The 19,531-nt window shown below is 39.1% G+C and overlaps 1 protein-coding gene across 5 annotated transcripts; it reads right to left on the reverse strand.

Moving 5' to 3' along the window:
• Positions 1 to 959: 959 nt before the first annotated feature.
• LOC147799276 (uncharacterized) lies at positions 960 to 19,363 on the reverse strand. Of its 5 annotated transcripts, none has more exons than XM_087135579.1 (4): positions 19,136 to 19,363; positions 12,239 to 12,374; positions 9,236 to 9,315; positions 960 to 6,836 (listed from the first exon to the last, which is right to left on the reverse strand). In XM_087135579.1, the coding sequence occupies exon 4, from the start codon at positions 6,777 to 6,779 to the stop codon at positions 4,716 to 4,718; it is 2,064 nt and encodes a 687-aa protein (XP_086991705.1). In that variant the 5' UTR covers positions 6,780 to 6,836; positions 9,236 to 9,315; positions 12,239 to 12,374; positions 19,136 to 19,363; the 3' UTR covers positions 960 to 4,715. The 5 variants fall into 5 exon arrangements, with proteins under 5 accessions (XP_086991705.1, XP_086991707.1, XP_086991706.1 ...); XM_087135581.1 differs by having other exon boundaries at positions 9,236 to 9,382; XM_087135580.1 differs by lacking the exon at positions 19,136 to 19,363 and adding an exon at positions 13,086 to 13,326.
• Between the last annotated feature and the right edge of the window lie 168 nt (positions 19,364 to 19,531).

Below are 19,531 nucleotides of genomic sequence, written 5' to 3' on the forward strand. Positions count from 1 at the left end.
ATCTAAACTGAAATACATCACCTCTTACCCGAACAGTGAGTATAAGTAGAGGTCTTCGTGTACATGTTGCTTGGAAATATTCTGGAAAAAAATCGACCATATTAAACAGTTTCAAATTAATTCTACAATAAATATCTAATTTATGTAATATTCCAAAATCCATCTTGTGTCTGTTTGATAATATTGTTTTTTATAAAGGGTAGCAGCCTGAGTTTGGGTACAGCTAGTGTAAGCCTAAGTGCGTTATTTCGGTTAATCATATATCTAGCTTAGCAAATACTAATTGACAAGCAGTTCATTTGTTTAGTCGATATTAAAGTGTGGATTTATGAAAAATTTCTACTTCAAATGACAAGGCTTTCCATAAAGAAATCACATCAGCGTTCATATTTGCAATGGACAGCACCACCAAGCTCAACCATCAGTGTTAATACATGTACATGTGTGTACCGCATGACCTTTTAGGCCAGCATTGTCGCCACGGCACTTCGTCACGGGTTCTAAGGGGCGTTCACGACATCCTTGTTCCAACTTTTATAACAGATCCTTCATGTTCCCAATTCTTAATTCAAATGTACAGGCAACCACAGATTGCAAGGACACTTAGCATGATTGACATGGTCAATTTTCACATCTAAATAGGGGCAAATTGTTTTCTTCATCATCAGAAAGTCGTAATAAAGTGGGAAAGATTGCAAAATTTTTCCAACCTGTCACGTGTGGTGAAAAAAGTGCAAAAATCACGTCGTTCCGTAACAGATTTTTGCATCAATTCAAGTGATTTTTGTACAAGTATAGACGAGACTCGATCAACACTCCTGACTTAATTTTAACAAGTCATAAAATAGTTGCGGTCATACAGTTTGGGCTGATATATAATCCTTGCCTACAGTGTGAAGTTTTTGATGGCAATTTTGGGCACCCAAGGATATCAACATAAAAAGGGAGTTGCGCCAGTAAACATTTCATGAAGCCTTTAATGCGGAGTCAGTCTCATGCAAACGTTATCAGGATGAGATTTTTACATTACGTTTATTTCATGAGGCTAATGTTTCCACCAATATTGGTCGGCTATGAATAACAGGATCAAATTACTTTACCAATTCAAAACATGCACTGTAAATGTTCTGTTTTCGGCATACAAAGATTTAACAGGACTGTGTCTGCTCATTTTGTTCAAACATCCACAAGTTTTGAAATAAACCTGGATGGTATAAACATTAAAATACAAAATTTGTAAAACAGTGACTGTTAGAAGGCACATCTTGAGGGCGGTTTTAAAGAGTCTACGATGTGATTCTTATTTTGTGCAATTTTTTTACTCCTTTAAGACTTAAGAAAACTATTTTGACGTCACTCCCAATTTTTTGGACAAATGAGGGCGCTGTTGCTGTAATGTCACTACAGGAAGGCACTGTTCATTAGAAGGAATTCTGTTCGAATTGTGAGCTCCAAATTTACTCACTGAACAAAAATGAAAATCAAGTACTCAATGGCATTTTCAAAGAACTGAATTGTACTGGCCCTTGAAACCAGGGTTCTTTACAATGTGCAACTTAAAATGTTTGATCTTTGATTTGTCTGTCTTCATCATGGCTATTACACCCAAACTATGGCCTCTCTCCTAACTTTACATGGACCATACTTGGGACCCCCCAACTAGAGGTGTGGTCGTAGCCATAGTTGGGGTGTAACATGGCTACTGAACTCAAGCATGTGTACCAAACTGCACCATTATATATGATGTTAAAACAGAGAACATAAACAGAGAAATGAACCTGCTAAAATACACATTTCCACAATTTATCTCTTCCAGCAGATGAACAAAATGGTAGAAAACTTGAATTTAATTTAATATCAGGGCTTCTTGTTTGCAATTTTGTTTTTTACAGGGGGGGTGCCTCTTTGTCCTTGTTGAGACTATGCTTGCTGCTTCTTCCAGGGTGGAGAGTGTGCACAAGGGTGGTCAGACACTTTCTCTGAAATGGCGTCTCTCTTAACATATTACTTCCAGAAAATTGACGCTTACTCTACTTGATACTGCTTACGAGCATACAGTGTAATGCTTTGGGTTCTTACCTCAACAAATATGAACATTACACAACCCCACAAACTAACTCAATGCTGGTAAATGTACTGGCATCAGAACAAACTGTAGCAAAAGTCAATACACTACATGTATATGATGTGGTGAGTCCAAATTACCACATTCTATGGCTGTGTACAGAATGCATAGGCCTACTTTGGGGCTTCTACGTTAGCGCAGTGAGTACAGTATTGATGCATTCAGTTGAATAGGCGGGTTACAGAAATGGTGAAAGACCATTTTAACAATTTTCACAGCCCTGATGAACTGTGGTGAAACAGAAAGCGGTCCCAAACCATACAAAGTTATGTTGGGATACCTCTTAAACTGTTCAGATGTAATTCTACAAAAAAAGTTTTTAATTATAATAAAATTTTGAAAGCATATATAACTGTGACTTGATACGTCAATATACATGTATGCTATTAATGAATTTCATGCATTATTTTATATGCTAATTAATGAGTTTCATGCACTTATACATCTTCAACCTTTAGTACCTTTGTAAAATTATGTGAATGTTCCAACTACTTATCTCACATGGTATTTTACATATTAAAAAGTAATTTGTGCTTCCAAAGGTTATAACTTGTGGATTTTCTGCTGTGAAGTATCAAAAGTGATCTGCCCGACCTTGTGATCTATGTGATCACAAGATTAAAAAAAATTCAATAAAAGAAGAAATTGCACCAAACAGTCTTGAATTCACTGGAAAATTTCAGTTCTGGTTTCTGTCATTTTGTCAACAACCTTCCTTCAACACGTTGCACATGGTCGGGCAATACTCATAAAAATACCTTGTGAAATTAAACACACGTACATGTAGCTTAACGGAGTACACTGCCCGAATGGCTGCAATTTGTGCTAAAAGATACAAGCATAAAGTGCATATTTATAAAACAAGCAGCGCATCGAATTCCAAACACCTGTACATTGACATATTTAACTGAAGTCTATATGATGGTGTTATAACACAGGGTGAGCTGTTTTAGTGTTACACTCGTATCACACAATACATGCATTTTGGCTTTGTGGCATGAAATGAAATAGACCTCAATTATTTAGCCTTTGTGATCTCATGCAAAAAGTACTTTTTAAAACATAAAGTATCACCCAGCTCAGTTGAATTCTCAAAATTCACTGGTCAATGCCACTGCAACAGCAGATGGATATTATCCCAATTGGCTTGAATTTCATGACACTATGTCAGGCAAATTTCAACCCTGCCCATAAAGCCTCATAGTTAACTGCTGCATACCCACATACTTTCTGGAAAACCTACCTGCAGTAAATCAAATCTATTTATAGATGAAAAACCAACTTTATGTATGCACTTTAATAATGTACATGAACATACAGGAAAAATGGTCCACCCATGAACGGGTTGAATCAAAGATAACTTGTTGACTGCAAGGTACCAGTTCATGATATACATCTACATGTACTTTGTGTACCAATGTGTGGGCATCTTCAGTTGAAGCACAGCCAGTCATTATCATATAACTTCATGGTCCTGGCTCCCTGCTGTGCATTTTGATATATGTGGCTACTGTAGTAACCAGTGATGCGAGCAACCTTTGGTAGGCTGATCCAGACTAGTGGACCGGACTCGACTTGCCACCATCAACTAAAATTATTTGATCTGAGTTATCAAACTAAAGTAAATCATAGTTTCAAACAAACTTTCCTTACTACATGTACATGTTATTTGGTCTTCTATATATTGCAAAACACCCCAATGCACAACAGCATTCGTTGGGATCCTCTTGAACTAAATTAACTGAACCAGACAATATACAATATTGAAATTAACGTTTTCAATAACCTACATATTTTAAAACTGTTCTATACAGCATAATGAAGTACTGTGACAGGTACTAGTATATTTGGAGTACTTTCTGTCGAGTACTATGTCAAAGCTAAAGCACTTGTAAGCAACAGATTGATCAGATTCAGAGTATGGTGTTTAAACAAACTGCTTTTAGCCCATGAGTACTGACAACACACAATGATAGAAAGGTATTAGAAATGACAATAATAAAAAGACCAGTTCAAAGACATACTGCATTGCCAACACAAACAGTATGCAACGTCAACGACATGTAATAACATTCCGGTACCTGTTACTGCATTACTTTGTTGGTACGACATAAAGGTTGATTTCAAACATTCATGCTTTGGTCTGGACTGGATTCTGCTGAGAAAGAACATGAATGTAAGTACACTTTGGATTCCTTCTTGAGCTGAAAAAGTAGACTTTAAAACATGCACCGGTATGTGACAAATAACAACTCAAGATTTTGTGACTGGTGTGCATGAACACTGGTTCACATGTACATGAAGTGGGGTATGCAGACTAAGTTTGAACTGAATGTGCACAAAGATGTATTGGCATTTTGCCAAGGTTGCTAGGCATGAGCCAGCAGTGCATCATCGCTTTGCCCACATAGAGGTGGTACTTTGGCATGAAAACCAGAGAGCAACAGATAATGGTGCATGCATCTAGTGCCAATTTCTGTTTGAAGTTCAGACAAGGAAATGCGCACTCCAGTTTAAATGAAGTCATTCCTAGTAAACATGGCACCTGTACACATTTTCACATTATAAAAAACATTTAGCATCCAACAGTTCATAAGTCAGTTGATTCTGAAACACTGCTCCCTCTTCTGGTTCCTTCCATGTCTTGGTCACCAACAATTTGTAAACTGGCGGCGATTTCAGTCACTAACGTAGCATCCGCAATGTCTGGTTCAGTCTCTGTAGGAACATCATGTGAGGAGCCACTTCCAGTTCTTTCTGCAGCCTCCAAATCAACTCCTTTTCCTCTGGAGGCCAAAGGTGAGTTCTCATCAGTAGTTTGCTGACTAGGTCCCTCCTCATCTGTTGACTGATTATGTAATTTGGATAAGGAGTGGTTCAAACCAGAGAGCTGGATCTCTGCAGAGCCACCTTGCCCCCGGATAGGCGTGGACGGACAGGAGTGAGGATTATTCTTGTTGTGGTTATAAGCCTTGATGTCACTGAAGCTGCGATTGGTTTTGATTATGGGAGAACTACATGTACTGTCATTCCACAAATTGTCTTCAATTGATACTGGTGCTGATGCCGGCTTGTTTGAATTGTTCAGCGATGATGAAATGTTGGCCATCTCAAGTTTTAAAAGGTTCTTTTTGTTGTTGTCTGCCACAGTTCCATTTGTCTCCACGATCTCATACTCTGGCACTTGATTGCTAAAAGTGGATTTCTTGACGGGTTCCTGTGTTGGCTCCTGGTGGAACGTGTTGGAGACAGGCAACTGCAGGTTAGCACTGGTGTGGAAGTGCTGAGGTTTCTGTGGATCAAATAACATCCCATCCTCAAGTCCCTTACCAAAATCAGTGGCAGGGAGGGAAGCATCGCCACTGACCAATCTGTAAGAATCTGCCTCCTGCAGGCTGTGACTTTTCTTGCCTCTGATGGTCTCGCAAATATTGGTGCAACACATGCACATCGGTATCTCGGTACCATTGACAGTGTAGCGGAACGGCTGTGTGGCTACGTAACTCATCAGGATACACATCACCAACTCACAGATACGGAAAGCCAGCTGGTACCACACCCAGGACCAGGGCTCTGGGACTTTCTCTCCTAATGGACCATACACCACTAGGATACCATACAGCTGTAAGAGTCCAATAGCGACACCAAAAAATGATGTGAAAAGTGTTACTTTGATAGCGCTGCCCCAGTTGTTTCGAGGCTTCTTAACAAACGGTGATATTCCATACAGGGTTGAGGTGCGCCGGCTCATGCTCAGTCGGCTGAGCTCTCGGAACTGTCTCACAGACGATTTATGAAGCCTACGGAATATGACCAGGTAACTGATTGACAAGAAGAGACCCCAGATGAGGAAAACTCCCTGGCACAAAAGCAGGAGAACCTGAGCCTTGGTGAAGAGGCCCACGGTGACATCTACCACAATGGAAACGGTAAAGTGGAATATGATGATGGATGCCAAGACCTTGGCCCGCTGAATCTTGGGTGAGACAAGCCGAGTCCTAGTAGAGTGCAGCAGAGCCAAGAACAGGATGCTAAAAGCTGATGACAGGCACGGAAAGCCCATACCAAGAAGCATGTAGGCTACTGGCAGTGGAAATATACTCTTGTGATTATAGGCATCCACAAAGAGGTAGATAGCACGGTCCAGCCCCATGATCAACATCATGATATTGAGAGCCACAAAGTAGCCCCGACTGAGCAGACGTCTGCTCCGGAGGCGGATGAGACTCACAAATGAATACAATGCCAGCAAGGCAAACAGGGATCCCAGAATGTAAATGTGGATGATCCAGAAGATACCATACATTGGAAGGGCTTCGTCCCAGTCTGGTACAGGCTCTGCAAATGGAGGAAGCTCTGGTATATCTGTGGGCTCTGGTTCTGCACTTGGTTCTGCCTCTGGTTCTGGTTCAGTTTCGGGTTCCGGTTCTGGCTCAGCTGTGCTGTCTTTCCCCACAGAACCATCGATAATACGATCAATTATTGGGGATGTGGTGCTGACCATTTTGTTGTAAGGGACAACACTGGCTTGTGTTGATGAGGTACCTTGGACATGGAACCAACACAGGCAGACACAGACGACCGCAAGATACAGGTGATGGGGAGCCATGACTTCTCTCTGCTTTATCAGTAGAAGTACAAATTGTCCAGACATTTGCTGGCTGAACTTTTTTCTGTAGAAGTCTTAATCACTGGAACTTAAGTGCCTCATCTGTAAAAGAAAACAGAGAGAAGAATACAAGTGAAACATTTATTACACATGTACAGTATGTCCTACCATACCAGACAGTAAGGGCAAAATCTTTCCCTTTTCCTTCAAACTGTGGAGATCCTTAATATGCCCTCTTCCTATGTCAAAACAAAGTAAGCATGTGATAACTTTGGAAGAAGGGCAATCTGTCAGTCCCGTACACAGTGCATTTCCAGCTCTCCAGTTGCAATATCATTACAGCGTTCTAGTTCAATGTACACAGTGCATTTCCAGCTCTCCAGTTGCAATATCATTACAGCGTTCTAGTTCAATGTACAATGTCATTTAATTTCAGAGACAGGAAAGAACATGTGTATCGATTTCAGGTCCTCTGGGCAAACAACAGGAGGGATGTCAAACAGAAACATGAACTTCCACCACGATCGATATATGATTATTTTTCATGATGTTATCTTTTGAAAGAAAATGTACCGGTGATAGTCAGCGACTGACGAAAAACTTTTGGCCCCTCATACAAAGATTCAAGTACAAAAACAAATCAATTTAAATGAAAAATATATCTGATTCAAACTGTAAAAATCTGAATTCTTATTAAAAACGAATTCATGATTTTTAACAATCGTGCATCTCACACTGGATCTCAAGTCACACACTGTACATGCACATGTATGGTTTACTGATTAGCTGTACCTGTAGGTAACAGGCAGTCAGTAATATTTATACACAGTCATCTAGGCATGTCCATGTGTATCAATGCATTCTGTACTGCATTCCAATCACAGGATGAATAAGCACTTTGTAGGCAGGGTATATTACTGCCATTTTACTGTACACATCTATACACAAGCTTGTCTAGGATTCTGAAAAGAACTGCCAGTTCAAATCATTTGATCAAATACTGGTAGGGCGGTAGCACCTCTCCCTTTGTTGTGATGAATGACCTCTCACTAAGTTTACAATGTGCATTGCATGCTATACACGTACATGTATGTCTAGGTGTGGGCATGTAGCCCCCCCCAGCAAAAGTTCTTGCCCCCTGGTACCGATCTCCCTTTTGAAATTTTGCACACAAAAAGTACAAGCATTATTAGCTATTAGAACCCCCTTGAAAAAATTGTGTGCACCCCTGGGTGCCCCTCAGAGGTGTAACCCTAGCTGCCCTATTATGAAAAGGTCACACTCTTGAAAACCAAAAGGGGAGCTGGGGGTATTTCCCTGTTTCCATCCAATTCACAACATCAATTTTAAGTTGTGCCTAAACCGTGCAATCACAAATGAACACAACCGCTAGTAAAAAGCATACACTGAAGGCTTTGCAATGAAACCGACTACTTCTTTTGCCCAACCTTTGCAGGTACAGATTTGACTGACAATACAGATTTGACTGTACAGTGTACGATGTACAAAAACTGTACCTTTATGTCCGGTATGACTTGATAAATCTCACAAACAGTGCAGTGTTTAATAAAGTGTCTTAGCTTGTAATACAAACTGCTGCCAACTGTTTTCTGGCTGCAGTGACCTAAAATACAAATCACACAAGCAGGATGGCCTGACATTTCAATCCTAGCAGAATCTTTCTACATGGCAAAAAAATAGCTTTTGAGTATGAGCAACTGACCACAAATGGCCAGCTGTTACACCTGCTGATCAAATCCATGGTTCTAAATTAGCTTGACCCTTAGGTCACAAACACTTGCATTCACAAAGCATACTGCTGTGCTACGACGACTGTATTTTGGTTAATAAAATATTCAAGACATAAGTATTCCCATCATGGAAAACACAAACAACTGTATTACGCAACTACTGGCGGCGGAAGGGGAGACAGTAACCCCCCCCACTTGGGGAGGCCTTCCCCCCCTCCCACTTTTTGCAGGTCCAATTATAATTGTTTGGGGCTCAATGGATCGAGCTATAAATGGCTGATACCTAATCGTCTAATAACCTCTCCCCCCCTCTCCCACTTAGAAAATCATTCCACTGTTGGTGTAAGCAACCCATTTATTATCTACTTATTAGTTCTCCTGAGCTCCATGAGGTATGTTGGATGGCAAAATTAATAACTTCCACGTACCGGTACATTTGAAAAAGGCAAATCATACTGACTAATAGTCGGCATATTGGACTGTAATACTAACAATTCTAGCACTCTAAAAATTTCTAAATCCATTGGAAGGTTCTGCACCACAGAGGAGAATAAAGCCCCATTAACCATGCCTTAATTTAATGTATGTGGGACTCAGTGCCCTTTGTAAGTTCATGAAGGAAGGAGGGGGGTAAGTTCAAGAGAAGCAAAGTAAGAAAGTAACATCAATTTCTTTCTGTGGTGAATTTTGGAGAACTTAGAAAGGTTCCAAGCAGGAACAGCCAAGCAAGTTAAGTTCGAGTTTACTTACCAATCACCATTTCCAGAGAATGCTGTTGTTATAGATGTACCTGCTATTCACAAGAGCTGCTATAAAGTATGCCATCTGTCCTGAGGATTGAGAGAATACCAAAACAAGTCCATCAATCAGCTGACACTCAGGTAATTGGAGGTCAGGCTGCATGTTTACAACAAGAACAAACAAGACATGTCACTTATCACTTCAAGGTTGCAAGTGGGGTCAGTTCTTCCCATGTGGCAGCTAACAAGCTTGCACATCTTATTATTCAACCATGGGCAATGTACATGGAAATATGCTGAAGTACTCAATCAATTTAGGAAAAAAGGGAATACATTTCATGATGTGGGAAATGTTAGGAAAACAACCCACTCATGGTACCAATCAATAACAAATCAGACAAACAGGTTAACTGAAAAAAAATTACATTAAAAATATCAATTTTCAAAGCATGTCAAGTGTTAAATAAAAATATGTCTGGCTCAAGGTAGCATGGAAAAGAAACTCATCCAAATTACATGCATAACATTGTTTGATAACACGTTGTCCGCTGTGTAATGCATGCACACTTCTGTGTCATTACATATGTTGACAGATTGCCAGCACATTCCATGAATGTAAGAAGCCACAAGAGCATACTAAAAGATAATCTACATAACATTACCCATATTCCTCTACAAATCCAGTTAACTAAAGGAAAAAAAATATTCTCAACAAAATGTGTCTGACCACTCGTAACTGTTTGGTCCGAACAATTTTATTACATAGTGATACATTTATACTGCACAGTACTAATGTGCATTGATCAAAATTCAGGTACGTTTATGTTAAAGTTAACTAAAGTTGAGTAAAATCACAAGTCTAGGTTGAAAATCACTGACAATGACACAGGCATCCTATTTCTAATTCACATTGCACTTTTAATAAATATACAAGACAAACTTTAAAAAGTGCTAAGATAAGTAGAAAAAGAAATAGGTTTTTAAAGAAAATAATTTTTTTTTCATATCACAAATGACAAGTCAGCAACCAAGTACTTTGTACGAGTCCAATAGATAGTCACAGTGAGAGTTATAACATGGACAGTTCTTCATGATTCAAGTTTGATTATAAGCATCCTCCATGGTATAAGTCACTCAAAATGATATCAGCTCTGATTCAGAATGACAATCTGCTGTAAATAAAGTCTTGATAAAAACAGCAATAAATTGAGTACCAAATTTATCATCTTGCGATTTCTTACCTATTTTATCACAGCATCACGTTACTATTAGTAAGAAACATTCTGGAATACATTTCAGCATGCCTCTCATCTTCAGTTTCCAACCATTATTCATTCACAAATCTCTTTCATTTGTCACACAAACACAAGACTGTGATATGGTGCATCAACTACATGGATGTACATGTACATACACCTGTACATGTATGAAGCTCAGAGGAAGGCAGATTGGCGCTGTGGCCACAACAAATAACTCATTTGCATATTAATCATTACCCGCACACATAACTAAAGAACAAAAGGAAGTCAGACACATACATCATCATACATCATGTATGTATGTACATGTACATGTACACTACCAACTACTGCACGCATATTGGCTAACCATAAACCACGGCATGAAGACAGGCTACATTCCTATTCAATACAGCAATTTGAATAATCTATAGTAAAGATTGCGGTAACACCATGTATTTATCTCTTCTTTGAGTATGTGTGGTTCTGAGAAGAACCGGGGAATAACTAGAGTTATTCCCCGGGGAATAACTAGAGTTATTCCCCGGTTCTTCTCAGAACCACACATACTCAAAGAAGAGATAAATACATGGTGTTACTGCAATCTTTACTATAGATCTAGTTTCTTTCACCATGAAAACCTTTAAGTCTTAATTTGAATAATACTATGAATGATGGCCTTCAAGCAGAATAATCAATATGAATCACACTAGGCGGATGCCTTTTGAATGCCCACCACAATAGACAGGATTCTGAATTTACATTGAAATCTTTACACAATGTGACGACAAAGCTTGAACCTCAGCAGGCATGCATGGCTAAACCTTAACTCCCCAGATTGCCAAACTAGACCCACCAGATAACAAAGCTACAGACATTTTGATTGGTTACTTTCAATCCAGAACAGCAAATCAAATAGACAATAATGACGAAGGCTTCATCTTGAAAAACATTTCTACTATGAAAACCACCAAGAAAATAAACTGCAGGTGTCAAGTACACATCTGTACATACATGAACAGGATAGGCCACAAAGGATAGTGTCAACAAGGTGGCTGTTTTCACATTGTGTGATACAAGTACAACTAGTAGCAAAAATGAAGTATGGTTTTTACATAAAACATCAGTAGCTTTGGTGCTTTGTTGATAGCAATAGCATAACCACACTAGCTTTTAGACTAGTCTACAATTCCAAATAAATTGTTTGGCAACATGATGACAAAATACATGTAGAAGTACTGGGACCTTGTACGTAATACGTAAATTACAGAACTTCAAATGAAACTGAAAACAAAAGGGAACAAGAAGTACGTGTAGAAATGACAGCAGCTGTTTTTAGTTGAGTCTATGATTTCACTTTCCACATATTTTGGAAAATCCAAATACAAGTCATTTAGTTTCAAGGGGGCAATGTACCGGTACATCACTGGACGTCAACTGAAAATCCAACTGAACAAGCTTAAGTCTCCTGAAGACGGACAGAGTACCCTGTTCGAAATGTTGAGTTATTCCCCGGTTCTTCTCAGAACCACACATACTCAAGAAAGAGATTGATCCATGGTGTAACCGCGATCGTTTTACTCACATAGTTCTTCCAACATGAAAACGTTCAAGTCTTATCTGAACACGCTTAAAATGTCCTGAGGTTCATGTGTGGTTGTCTTAATTTGAAGTGTTTCTGACGTCTGTGTTATGATGAGACTTGTCAATCATTTACCTCCACCTGTTGAGGAAGAAATTAAGTGGTTCTATTTTTAAAGTGAAATCCAACAAACCTTTTTTTGCCTGACTCAATCAAGGGACCTGTCCTTTAAGCAAATGCTCCATGTCAATACTCCCAGGATATTGCCTAGTTCAACAGGTCAGGGGTGTAGACACAGCATGGAATTTTCTAGCTTGGTGAGAAGGTTTCTGTAGAGTGGCATAAAAAATACAGAGAGCGAGAATTAAGTCTCAATCCTAAAAACTGCCATGAGATCTGTAACTTCTTCATGTTTTGTACGGGGCTTAAATATAGGCCTGCAGGCATAAATTTCCAATATCTTCATTTCTTTGAACAAGTTTTTAAAAATTCAGGAAACATTATGTTGCATAAAAACATGGCAAGCAGAAGAAATGGAGAAAAGTTTCTGCAATGATTCAACAAACCTCGCAAAAACTGTTCAAATACCGGTACACAACACAATTCCATTTGAGCAAAACGTCCATCACATCTCTCCAAGTACATTTTTGTGACTATGGGTTTACATGGTGACAAGAGATTAAAAAAAGTAAACTTGTCTTTTGCAACTGAACATGTGTGTACATGTAGTCTACACATGAATTAGAATAAAAATGCCTGAGAATTGAAGTGTACCTTGAATATTACAATGGCCTCCTAACATGTACAGGTCTGTACATCAGGGTCAATAATCCTGGTACTATACATACAACAGTGTAGCATTAGTTTTTTTGTAAGCAATTTAGGACACATACCCTGATAATCTTACCATAAATCTGAGCAAAGTCTCACTGTGGTCCTCTGACAAACTAATAAACAAATACAAATAGAATTTTGCCTATCTACGGTATCTTATGCACCTGTCTATCCTAGAAAAGGAACAAAGAGCCAAATGTATGTACTTTTATGAAGAGGCAAAACTGCATAGTCAGCGATGTATGCATTTAGATTAGGTGCGTGACAAGTCGCTGATGTGATGGTAGCCCACATTCCCTGGTCTTAATCTGCCGCTGTACCTGTACACCACTATCTCAACCACAAGCTCAAAACCTTCTGACAACCACATCAAACGTCAACTATGGCCTTTTACTTCCTGTTCCAGTAAGTATTAATACCATCCTGTGAATGACCAGTACACATACATGTATACCAGCACTACGAACTGAACTACCGGCCTACAATGAGTGTCAATGCCACAGGATGGGTGTCAAGTTCTGTCCAATCTAATGTGTAAATAATACCTTCAGTCCCTCTGTGAGAACACCTCATATAAACAGGGCTATACCTTCACAGTGTGCACTGCACAGATGGCCTTTACATAAATTCAAGGCCCATTTACATGTGGTGGTGCTAATGTGGTCAAGGGCTCATTGGGGGAAGGTGAGACATGTCCCCCTTAAAGTGCTGGATGTGGGAGGGCAGGGATATACTGTTTGTAGTCCCCCCCTATTTTTTTGTTGAATAAAATTTTAGGATTGCAATTGATTCTATAGGCCTACAGCTTATAATAGCTTAATGTCATCAAACTTGATTAAACAAGGTCCAAAAATACGAAAAGAAATTGGGTAAAGTGGTCAGAAATTGGCTACAGGATGCAACCACACCAAGGACTGGTTTTGCTTTTTTTTTTAGATATGACATGTGCATGCCCTCCCCCACAACTTTTCAGAAGTGAATGACACCTTTGGCTGTAGTGGTTATAAGTCAAATTAAATGCAAACCACGCAATCTTTCGCATCCATGTACCTTAGATTCCTAACAAAGTTAGTTGCATGTAAGTGTGTAGCCTGTAGGCCTACTTGACAGTTGACAAATCTGCATTTCAGAGAAAAACCCCCAACTGTCAGAAACCTTCCAAGGCAATCCATCTGCTTGGCTGCCAAGCATATCATTCACGCACACCGTAACCCTAGATGCCTGAACACTGCTGGATTCAATACCTAGGCCTTGAACTTAATATCCGCAGCATATGCACACAGGCCTTGAACAATTACTTGTATGTACGGTAAATACACTGTATATATTGTGCAGTTTTGCTGGTACGCATGGTACGGACAAAGTACAACAAAAATTATTAAAATATACTTGGTTGTCTGTTGTCTGGGTTTTAGTACAAACTCCATATTTTACATGACATATTCAAATTTGCAGAGCAGTCAATGAATTGACAGTTCCAAACTAAAACTCATTCCAAAACACTAATGCTATGCGGTGGGCAAACATGCAAGTTACTGGTATGAAAAGTTAAATGTACATGAACAGCCATGCACTTTTCTCAGCTTTTGGAGCAAGGTTACTGTGAGCGAAAACCTCCATAAACCACAACCCACAATGCAGGGACAGTACCGTCTACAACAAGACAACTGGGCAAAGACAAACTGGAGAAAGACAAAAAACTTCAGGTACATGTACTTTTCAGCTATCCACAAGTTGATCAACAACATTCTTTATGGATCAACAACAATAGAGTATCCAGTATCCACATCCTGGTCCAAAATGCAGTCTACATGGTCAGTACAAGAACCGGTATATGTGTACCCACATGGGACTATGGACATGGCACTTACAGCTGTCTGGAGGAATAAAATTTTAAAATGCAGTAAAATTCTCTACCATTAGAAATTAACAGGATTTGGGATGTCCATTACATGACCTTCAGTTAAATGGCTTGACAAGTTATTGAGTCATCTACTTAAACCTAGCAGAGCAGTCTTCCATCTTGTTACCTAGCAATGTCAATAATGACACTCATTAATTAAATCCTGAGAATACTAAGCATCCTTGCTCAACCTTTGCAGTAGGAAGCCAGAAAGATACAGTTTCCTTAGCAATATTGACACTAAAAATATCAACACTGACTATTTCTTGTTAATCAAAACATACTGGGTAAGCATCGGCAAATGATTCAAATGCCAATTGTCTGATGTTTGAGAAAGTAAAGAAATATTGAAACCTCATGAAAAGGATCAGGTATGAAATGTAACTTTTAATGTCTGCAGATTTAAAAAAAAATCTTTTCCAAGAAATCATGACTAAAAATTAGATTAAATCTGCTCTTTGAAATGACATTAACTTTTTGCTCTCCAAATGAATTCATGTTTATAAAGCAACAAAAAAAAACTGTCTCTGACTACTTGCACTGCGGCAAGTGTGTATGTAATTTCATCATTTGCAATGTTCCTTATAAATACATCTGAATTAATAATAATATTAATATTGAACATTTATAATGCGCCGTTTACACAAAAATGATCAATGGGGCAGTACAAGTTAACATAAAAAAATGACCATGTACCACAATGTAACTGACAATATCATTACAGAATAATAAAAGTGATTTCTTGTATTGGCAACTGGCAATTATATTAAATTTACATGTGCTTACATGTGCTTACATGTACATATACAAAGCTGTACATTTTATGAGTTATACGAATCAAACAGTAATCTGATATTAACTGAATAGAAAAAAAGCAAAAATCTTGATGAGATACATACATGAGTAATTTACATTAACCCTAACAGTCCTCAACCCTTCACCTGTTGGAGGACTGAGGACTGTTAGGGTTAATTTAATGTTGTAGGAGTCAGGAGAACGAACAAGTTGGAAGCAAACTTTTACCACAACAGTTGGATGTGTCATAAAAAAGTTAATGCCAAAACCAAAATAAAGTAGTCTCCACCAGAAAAATCTTTTTTTTTTTTAATTAACTGCATAGTGCATTCAGTTTTATTTTAAGATTTTTTTCTTCACAAACCTTTAATAAAAGTGTTTGCTGTGGGGACAAATACTAACAACCCTACCCCCCTAGAACGTTTGAGGGACTTCAAAATTCTCCTAACTATTCCACTGTAAAACCAAACTGAAAATTGTTATTTTTGTATCGTGCTTTAACTTTTCTACGGAGAAATTTGTAAGAAACAATCCAATCTGTGATCTAGAGGCTGCAATCTGTCCTTCAATCCCACAAGATTCTGTAAAATCAGCTCAAAGGAGCTAGGAGGATAACATTATAAAATATGATGTAAAGGAGTTGGCTCAAGGCTCTTTTCAAAGTACACTTTAACAACAAATTTGCGAGTAAATGAGGGAGAAGCTTGGTTGTAAAGCGGCATTTACCTGTATGCTCCCACAGTACTCTATCACACCATCTAAGGTCATACTATCAGGCTATTTTTACATCCTAAGTATTCACACTTCAGACCCAAAGAGGCTTTGGTAGTTGTCCTTGCTCAGTAAGGCTGGGACAGTGATATTTATGAGCAGGTGCAGTATGACCTTGTGATACTTCCAAGCCAAGCAGTTCCACATTAACAGCAAGAGAGGACCGAATTGAATACATCACAAGCACAATTAGTGTGTAAAAGCGCATTAGCATGAGAACCAGTGCGTGAACCAACACACGCGCGTACTCCATTCGTTTGCACTGCACTTTCTGGTTCACAGTGACGTCACACTTTGGTACTTTACAGTCTTTAGTGCTGAGGTTATAAATTTATGGACTTACACATTGGTACATACCAGCCACACCCTATCACAAGGTCACTGCGGCATCCTACCAACTCTAACCTAAATGACAAAGTCACTGAGTTAAATGCACAACTGTGACATTCTTTTTACCGCTGTTATTTCCATCAAATAACGATAAGTAGGCATCCACCGTACATCCAGGAAATTCCGCTGACTGCACATTGAGATATCATACCAGTCCCCAATGATGAAATTGTAACAATAACAATATACAAGCTAAATGTATGTCACATGAATGAGGTAATAATCCGACATAGAAATAAAAATCAAAAAGGAACCATCATACTTGTATCAACGTGTATAAAAAATGAAAAATTTTGTCTAATAATTTCCATAGACACCACATAAATGACATGTACAAGTGCACGTACATGTATACATGACTAACCAACTAAATAAAAGAATGTACATGTATATTATTTGTTCATGTCCACAATTAAACAATTAGTAGACTGAAGGAAAAACTATACGAGATGGTTATCAACAGGGTAACCACATAATTTCAACTGAATAGAGAGTATTACTCTCTAATTTCTCAGCTCAGTTCAGTCAACTGGAACAATAATCAGGCATTTCCAGTGTGTGAATTGAATCCCCATTTCCTGAAGCGCCTTCCTTCCTCTCAATCTGTTCTATCCTACATGTAGTTTTCTTATACCCAGCAAGAAATGAGATTGAGGGGTACCCCCCCAACATGTCCAATCCCAATACACATTCCAGACTATTGTTACTTAACACATTCCCCCCCCCAAGATGTCTGAAAGGAATTCCCCAGATTCCTGCCAGACAATGACCAACACAAAGCGGGGGGGGGTTCTCTCCATCTCATACCTTGCTGCATATGAGTTTTCTCTTACTGCTAATCACCCGCTTGGCAAGCTCTGATGAAAAGCTACTTTCACACTACTTTTGGGACTATGAAACCATTATACAGCTGTTCCATTCTCCTTAATCTTAGGATTACAATACCAGATCTTTGTGAATTTCAACAGTGGAGGAAGACCATTTAAGTCACTCTTACCACATAAATGTAATACCTACTGGTAAATAACTCGTCGGACATTTTAGTCAAACATTCATAAGGAGCCCTGGTCTTCATGTTACATTATCCAAAACCATAGAGGAAGGAATTCAGAAAGTTTTCTGTGTACCGGTATATGGATGCCAGTAATTATTCCCTACGGTGACCTGTTAGCCCTCAGAAAGCAAAGATATGTCCAGAAAAGTTCAATTTAGTGAGGAAAAAACCAGAGGTGTTTACCGAGAAAACAGAAGTTTTCAGACCAGTCTCATAAAGTTTGTGCACAGGGTCAAGGGGCATCCATAAGGACTCCTTCCAGGAATCCTCCATGCCCTAGCCAGGGGTCGACGCCCGCTGTGTTCCTGCGGCGGACGTCGAACCCTACAGTTGCTGGGGTAAACCATGACACTTCCAAGAAGATTCATGAGATCTGCCCAAAACCTGTACGGTTTACAGGGGGGCCTAGGGTTACTTTCAATTTTATTACAATCAACCAGTGAGAAGTGTCAACTTGTCAAGTAACAACAAGCACTTTCAGGAGAAGAGTTCCAGAAACGAACAACACCCAAGGCCCTGTGCACAAACCTATGAGACTTGTATGAAAAAAGGAAGTGTTTTAAAGTAAATGCTTTAGAATTTTCTCAGCTAAATTTCACTTTTTAGGACATGTTATCACTTTCTGACGGCTGTCGTAACTTTTAAAGTAAAAATTAGAGTTGTCCACTGAGCTCTTTCCTGTTGTTAAGTTAAATGTTTAACTTGGACTCAAGTCACAATTCTTTTACTTGATTTTGACTCAACTTGAAAAAAGGACTCTGACTTAGACTTGGAAAACACTGCAACTTGACATTACCAACTTCTGGTAAAAGTAAAAATATGCTTAAACCCTGACTTCCTCTGTCATTTGTCTGCGTAAAAATGAAATATATTTCCATCATACTAAATAGGTCTACTGACAATTTACGGCTGTAAATATTAGCATATTTGTTTAGTGAAAAAGAATTATGTAGACAAGTTGAACCTTTTTTGCAAAGTATGATATTATCACAGATTGCATGATCAAAAATTGTTATCAGAGAAAGTGTAAGGCCAGCGAACATGTCAACGATGACTTCAAAGTCAAACAGACTTGGAAAAAATTGGAGGAATTGTGTTATTTTTCCTTCATGCCTACCCACAAGGTTCCTCTCTCACAAGTGACTCCCCTTCCAACTATCGTTAGTGTCCTCACTCTGACAAAGAACAAAGCTTTTTCTCTTCAAATTTCATTCTGATTCACATGCGTCCCACAAGCACTATATCCTTAGTGACTCACACCTAGCGATCGACCGAAACGTCACACTCGATTTGGCAACAATGAGATGCTTCGGTGTTTTCCTTAAAACACAAATCAGGTTTACCTTAACAGTGTGATGCACTCCAGTATCTCGGGCTGTTGATTCAAAATGTCCTTCTTGATCGGAGTATAAAGCAAGGAGACAGATCGGTGGTACTTGGAGATATCCTAGCAAACAAGGCACAGCTCAACTGCTGAACTGAAGAATCGAATCAATGAAATTCGACTTACGTGCATGAACATCCGTACGTGAGACTCGACCGCAGGTGTCTGAAACGATCGGAACTTGCCGTACACGTACCCAAGCGCTAGTCTGAACCACACAGAGGGCGCTCTTGTGCAGAGCCGTTCGCGCGCAGAGCTCACTAGTGGGCAAGGCCGGGGGGGGGAGTTGCGGTTCATCAGGTTATTTAGAGGAGGGGATTTACATGCATTATGCCGAATGTCATCTGAATCCCAT

Source organism: Acanthaster planci, linkage group LG04 (genome assembly GCF_054643075.1).
Source record: "Acanthaster planci isolate LZ-2023a linkage group LG04, COTS_SCS, whole genome shotgun sequence".
Classification (NCBI taxonomy): Eukaryota; Metazoa; Echinodermata; class Asteroidea; order Valvatida; family Acanthasteridae; genus Acanthaster; species Acanthaster planci.

Bases quoted from the DNA above. Each gene is read 5' to 3' on its own strand.
- LOC147799276 (XM_087135582.1), bottom strand. From the start codon at position 6,779: ATGTCTGGACAATTTGTACTTCTACTGATAAAGCAGAGAGAAGTCATG.